This window comes from Pollicipes pollicipes, unplaced genomic scaffold (assembly GCF_011947565.3).
Source record: "Pollicipes pollicipes isolate AB1234 unplaced genomic scaffold, Ppol_2.1 Scaffold_4002;HRSCAF=4701_pilon_pilon_pilon, whole genome shotgun sequence".
In the NCBI taxonomy this organism is placed as follows: domain Eukaryota; kingdom Metazoa; phylum Arthropoda; class Thecostraca; order Pollicipedomorpha; family Pollicipedidae; genus Pollicipes; species Pollicipes pollicipes.
This window is the reverse complement of record NW_023596420.1, coordinates 21,917,024-21,924,095: the sequence shown is the minus strand read 5'-3', so window position 1 is coordinate 21,924,095 and position 7,072 is coordinate 21,917,024. Positions and strand designations below refer to the sequence as shown.

Here is a 7,072-nt window from a genome sequence, read left to right as displayed (position 1 = left end):
TAGAGTTTTAAATATGGCGTCGTCTGTGGGTGTCAGTGTGAAGGTCCTTACTGGAATTGCCTGTGTCGTGCTGCTTTTCGGACTTGCTAACGCTAAAGGAACATTGCAGAATATTGGTGAAGATGACTGGGCTCAACTTCTGGATGGAGAATGGATGGTTGAATTGTAAGTAGGCTATAACGTGGATACTCGGTGTGCGCCACATTGGTCCCCCACTGTATGGGGCACCGGCAGTCACGCCCATTTTAGTTAGGAAGTGCACAAGCTTGATAATAAAGGCCAGTGGCGCGATTCTTCCAACTTCACCATCGTGAATTGTGCTCGTGGAAATGAGGAAAACTGGGAATGTGTGAAGGATGATGATTTGTAGGACAGCAATTAATCCTTCCCTCCTGTGTTCTTAGCAATGTTGTTATCATCTTCCTTCAGCATGTTATGTTTGTAGGTTGACCCAGTGCAAGGCTGAAGAAGTGTGTTATGCTTAGATGTTAATTGAGCATTGCACAACCTTTCAGAATGTAATAGTGTGAAGAAGAAAACTGTGAGCCTTAGACCAGAACATACCAACCAGTATCAGAGCCATTGTCTAATTTGATTCTGACTCTTGGAGAGCAAACACAAATTTCAAATAATTGCTTGTTATGAGAATAGAATAGCCATGCTGAATACGCACTATGCATCTAGCTGGCACTGCGGGACAATCGTTCACAGAAGATGCCAGCTGATAGCCAGAGTGTGCTGGCACATTTTAGTGATTGTTCAAGACCATTAAAGATTGGCTGCTAGCTATTTTTGAGCTTTCTAGCTTCTTAAGCAGGTGCTCTCTTCCTAAGTGCATGCTCACATGTACTGTCATTTTGATGCAATGTCAAAATGTTTGTTTAATAACTGCATGAAAGCTTGAAACATTTAAGACAACAAGTCCCTGTCCATGGAGCCAATCACAAACATTCTTTTGTTCACACCAGTAGAAGAGGGCACTATGGTTGTCATGACAATGGTTGTAACTACAAAGAAGGAGAGTAGTGCTATTACAGAGCATGGGTTAAGTAATGTGGATTAAAAAAAGAAATTGAAATTTTTGTCTTTACTATATATTGGCATTGTTGCAGTGGCACTACCCAGTACCTTTATTAGATAAGTTGTCATGAGATTTTACTAGGGTATGTTCTATGACATAAACTTGAAAGGTGGGATGCTCCCTTTAAATTTGCTAAAAGCTTCTTTGATTTTCTTGGTTTTTGTTGATTTTTGTGATGTAATTTTTGTGTTTGTAGATTTTTTTTAAAACTTGGAACAGGCATCCAGTAGGATCTATTTTAGGAGAAGTTTTAGATGAGTTTAAAATGCAAGGCCTTGGTATAGTGAATCTGTTAAATTGTCTGAGAGAGCTTTGGTTGAGGCAAGGGGCAAGACCAGAGCTCTGTGGATAATATTTGAGGGCTATTGCTCTTTTCTTGTCTTCAAGGGCCCAAGGAATGCCAGAGGAGGCTATCTGACTTACCCTCTGAAGCCCCAACCCTGTTCCTGCCACAGAGGGCAATGGGGGGAGGCAGTTCCTGTGTGATGTTGCAGCAGATGATATCTCAGGTTTGGGGTCTCTGAAGAAGATCTGACTGCTGAAAACTGTGAGAAAAGAGTTCCTGTGACTGAAGTTGAGCAGCCACAGTCCTGCTCTCATTCCTTTTGTGGGACTCCTGGATGGTATATAGATCCTCTGTCCATCATTGGTGACCTGCTCAGCATGTGGGCTCACTGACTGGGAGAGGTGCCCCCCATTACTTTGGGGTGCCTCCAGGCAGGGTGATAAAGGTGGCTCAGTTACACTTAAGTGCTAGTCCCTGGGTTATGTTAAGGTTATAAGTCCATGCACCGTAGGTACTGTGGGGCACCCATGGGACCCTTTTTCAGTGTTGATTCCTTCTTGGTTCCAGGTTCCTATGGCTGACAAAGGGAACCCTGAATACAGCCCTAGACATACTGGGGTTTCAGGAGCATGGGCAGCATGAAGGGCTGGCTGAGGGGGGGGGGGCACCAAACCTCCAAGGGGGCTGGCCAACTTACTGAAGTTGCTGGGCCCCTGACCCTGCTGGCCCCAGTAGTGAACTTACACTTTGAATACAACCTCAAGCTGCTGGTTGACTCAATATGTATGGGGCTCTTACCACTTTACCAGAACCAGTCATGTCAAAGGACACTCACAGTAGTGGTGCACAGGGAAATTTGTGAGTTTGTGTCTTTTTATTATTTGAGACTGTACAGAGGTATAGGCATTGCATCTGCTGCTGGGAGGCTCAGGATCATGCACTCCCAGCAGGGTAATGCTCACTGCAGCAGCCTCAGTTGCAGTGGCAGGTCGCCTGAGTGTTTTGACCCTTTTCAGCTATGCTCCCTGGTGTCCAGCATGCAAGGCACTCCAGCCTATCTGGGCTGAGTTTGCCACTTGGAGCCAGGACCTGGACATCAAGATCGGAGCTGTGGACATCACAGAATCACCGGGCCTGAGTGGACGCTTCATGATCACTGCCTTGCCCACAATATTCCAGTGAGTTGAATGCCATTGTGAGTCATGGGAATCACTCATAGGTGTGATTTAAGTGGGACCTAGTGGGGCACATTATTACTGAGACACAACTTTGGCATATTTTAGACATACATGGTAGTTCTGTGTAATGAAGAGTACAGTTCGGTGCAAAACATTTTGGATAGAAAGATCACACCACTGGAAGGCTCAGGTAAGAATCATGATAAGTGAATCACCTTATTTTGCATGCACCAAGTTATTGGAGTATAAGTTGGGAGGATTGTCATTCATTAGAGAGGAAGAGCATCATTGGAATATTCAAAACAAAATTTATGAAACCATGTAGGCTTGCATAAAGATGGCACAGTATATGGTTCAACCAACAAACACCTCTGCACCAGCACACTGCTATCACCTGAGTGTGGTGGCATCAAAGCTGGCAGTATGTGGTGTCACCACCGATGTCAGTGAAGTCAGCTGGTCACTGGTGAAACCACCACCCGCAGCTGAATGCAGGTGAAATGGCCTTTGTAGCCGGTACACCCGAAAAAAACGCCACAGCTGAAACAGCACCAGCCCAGTACACTCAGACTGGGTCATCTGGCAGCAGGCTGGGAGACTATGTGCGGCTGATGGCATGAATACAAACTTCATGTCTTCATATCTCCCTAACCGCGGTGTGCCGACCACTGCGGCGCAAAGTGTCGGCCACGCCATCTTCCGCGGTTGAACAACAAACAGGACCTCGGACAGCTGGTACACCCCAGGGATGAGGGTCTCAGGCAGCTGATGCACTTAAGAGATGAGAACCTCTGGCAGCTGATACACCCCAGGGATGAGGGTCTCGGGCAGCTGGTACACCCCAGAGATGAGGGCCTCCGGCAGCTGTTACACTTCGCAGCTGATACAGCCCAGAAATGAGGGCCTCTGACAGCTGGTACACCCCAGCTCTTCAGAGATGAGGAACAGCTGATACTGGTGGGTAGGTGTTCTGTCTGCCTTGTTGTATATTACTAAGCGAATACATACACGCTGCTTGCGTCATACATATCCACACCTCACAGTTTATCTAGTTATCAATGTGATGACACTTTACCGGGTGCGGGCACGCGAGTGGGCCGACAGCTATCCGGATGGAAGATGGCCAGCGGGAAGATGGCGCGTGATCTCAGCGCGGTGGGCAGGCGGCTGACGTGTTCCGCTGTTGTATGTTAAGACTTTCTTTTTGCCCGTGGCTGTGTTAAGCCTCGCTTTTCTAGACAAACGCTGTGGTTGTACCCCGCCCTCTTGCCCGATGTTGCACTTCACCAGCCTCCATTGTTGTGACTGATCGGTGCTTGCCCCGCGGTCTTGTGCCGGAATTCCGGGGGAGCTCCGTTGGTGAACCGTGTTTTGTCCGGTGTTTGGTGGTATACTTTGTTATGGGGCGAAAGGACGGCATTACCTTGATGTTGAACGCTGTTGAGCACACCCCTGAGATGCATAATGGTTTTTAACATTATGACTTAATTCACGATACCACTCCTTCAAAAATGGCACGGCATAACTTGGGTTTGTCCTGCGTACCGTGTCGTTGATCGAATGTTCGATGCTTTCGCGTGTGACGGGGCTGATTTAACTGCAGCTAGCCAGTGCTAGCTGGTGCTGCTGGCAGCATACCAACACTCGTTCACTGTCCATCAGCGTCAAGGATGGCGTGTTTCGTCAATACAAGAACTCGCGGGACCGAGGAGCAGTTCATCAGTTTCGTCGAGGATAAGAAAGTGGGAGCAGGTGGAGCCCGTCTCCAGCTGGAAGGCCCCCGACTCGATTCAGATGTCGGTGCTGGCTCAGTTCTTCAGGCTGTCCATGGTACTCAGGGTGAGTTTCAACACCCTGTATATGGCGCTACATGTGGGTTCCCCGACACAGGAGTCCGACGGCGCCGGACCGTATTGCATCAGGGTCACGTGATGTGTTGGTCACAGTAGATTCGTCAAATTCTTGCCCTGATAGGACGCGAATCGAGCGTACTTCACTGCACTTTACTGCGTACTCACTGTCATTTTCCCTTATTTGCCGATACCGCTGCTGAGTGTGAGACACACGTGCAGTGGCTGATGGCTCTGCTGTGTGGACGATACCTTGGCCGGCCGGTGTGTTAGCATTCAGAACGTGAGGAGCCGGCGCCGCCGGGCACGACTGCGCTCACTGACGGGTCATTCGTGACGACAGAACGTACACACCTCCCTGACGGAGGAGTACGGCGTGCCGGTGTGGGGCAGCTACCTGCTCTTCATCCTGGGCACGGTGGTGATCGGTGCCCTGCTGGGTCTCCTGTTCGTCTGCTGCATCGACGTCTGCTGCGCCCAGAAGTCGTCCGAGCTGCCGCCCGAGATCACTAAGAAAGACGATGATGTGAGTGAGCCCGTCCTTCGTCCTAGCCAACTGGATCCAGCAGTTGAGGGATGGGCTGCGTTCGGTACAGGTCGTGCTGGGTCGCTCGCAATGCTACGGGAAAGTGTGTGTTGAAAAGGCCTGGCGTCTCCTGGCGTCTTATGCATGGCTGTGACGTCATGGGTAAGGAATGAGGCCACCCCAAAGTAGTGAATGAGCTTCCATTTGCCAGTGAATTGTCGGCCATGTTTCCCAATAGGGATGAGTGACCCACAACGTTTTCATGCCGTGTGTTTTCGAAAACATGAAAACTGCAAACGTATCGTGTTTAGTAGCGCTTGCACATTACATTGGTACCTGGTACATGTACATTTGCTCATCAGGAATAGAAAAATGGCATGGGTGCTTTGTTGCTATGTCCCGTCTTAAGTCACGCTAATGGACATGGACGTTTGAACGTACTTCCATCTTCGGCCTCCTGCTACTCCACAGGCGGGGAGACGGGGGACGGGGGCTGATGGTGTCCTGTCGGGCGAAAATCCCACCTACAGAGCGATGCCTAACATCGTATCAAGAATGTGCACCTAGAGAGAAATTCGCAATTTTCAGAAGTGTGCCATTCGTGTGTGTCTTTGGCTGGCGACGTATCTCTTGATCTCTGTGTTTCTGGCGACGTGTCCGGTTTTGACCAGTCCGTGGCGCCTCGTCAGGCTGCTCAGAAACGCTCAGATGAGGAGGAAGAAGACGAGGAAGACGAGGAGGAGGAAGAAGAGGCGGAGACGGAGCGTGCGGCCGCCGCCGCTGCTAAGGAGAAGGGCAGTCCCGAGGCCAGGAAGCGGCGCACGCGGAAGGCTGACTGAGGGGCCAGCAGCCGTGCCGGTCCCGCCGGCCGGGGAGGCGCTCTGCACCGCCTCGCTGCTCCGGAGCGCACACGGCAGCCGGGCAGCGGTGGCGGACGTGCGGCGGCCCGGCGCGCCTGGCTCGCGCTGCCGGGCGAGAACTGGGTCGGAGCCGGTGTCGGCCGAGGCTGCGGGTGCTAGCCGCGGCGACGGCGCCGAGCGGGCGGCCCAGTCGGCGCCGACGCAAAGTACCGAGTCGTGCTCGGGCAGCGATGCTGTGTGTGTGGGTGCTCTTTTCTGCTCCGATCTAACGCACTGTACTTGCTGGCGACCTTCCTAGAAGGCGCCCTCCTCCCGCCTGCGGCGTCTCTCGTGTCCCCGCCCGTGTACCAGAAGGCGCAGCATTCCGTTGACGGCAACCATACCAAAATGTGTTGACTGTGATACCCTTGTGAGGCGGCCTTGAGCGGCTGCCTGACGTTCGTGTCGGGGATGTGGCGCGGTCGTCTGCTGCCTCGTCGGACGTCGGCGGTATCCATCGGCTGCTGAGCGTGCGGGGCGCCCGGACCCCGTGGAATGCTGCGCCGCACACGCTGGCGTGGGTGCGCGTTCCTCCCCGCGGGAGCATGCGAGTACGGGGCATTTCTGTAACTCTGGCATCTGGGGACGGGCTGCGTTAACGGAGTGGGGCGTTGTTATGATGTGTTTGACCGCGAGCGCTTGCCTTGGGCTGTCATGGCCTGGGCCGTCCTTTGGTATTGTGGGTGGGGGCTGGGCTTGGTGCCGACTGGGAGGCGCTCTCCCGCCACAAGGGAGGAGGAGGAGGGGGGGGGGGGTGACAGGGTGGCAACTCGCCGGTAGGGTCACCGGCCAGACACTTTCTAACAGTCCCCGGCGGTGTGCCGCCACTTGCGTCCAGGGCACCCATCGTGATCAGTTATCTTACCGATCCTTACTCGAATACACTCTCTTTTATAGGCGATGTGATAGCAGCGTGGTTAGTAACAGCTGAATGGTTGACCCGATGCGTGCATTGCGATGGGACCCAGGCTTCTCCCTGGCGCACAGTTTTGCCTACCGTAGCTGCACCGGTCCTGCCGGCGACGGTCTCAAATTGCGGGTCTTTCTGGCGAGCGGCACGTGGCGTGCATATGACCGTGCTATTTCTGCGGCCCCCATGCTGCTGGGCCGGTATGTTTGATGGTGATGACCCTCACGCTGGGCAGGCCACACGTTGCCCAGTGGCAAATGCGTGGGTGCGGTCACACCAGGCCTATGGCATGCCAGTGGCGGCTCGAAGGCGGGCGAGCTAGGGAGCACATCGTAAAGTCAG

At 52.6% G+C, this 7,072-nt stretch overlaps 1 protein-coding gene across 1 annotated transcript; it reads left to right on the top strand.

Annotated features, from left to right (window-relative positions):
- Positions 1-6,719, top strand: LOC119093639 (thioredoxin-related transmembrane protein 1-like). The gene is given in 7 exon segments (XM_037216629.1): positions 1-165; positions 2,384-2,545; positions 4,208-4,253; positions 4,255-4,284; positions 4,286-4,384; positions 4,739-4,921; positions 5,611-6,719. Coding segments are annotated over 7 exon segments (822 nt in total). The 5' UTR covers positions 1-13; the 3' UTR covers positions 5,761-6,719.
- Positions 6,720-7,072: the final 353 nt, after the last annotated feature.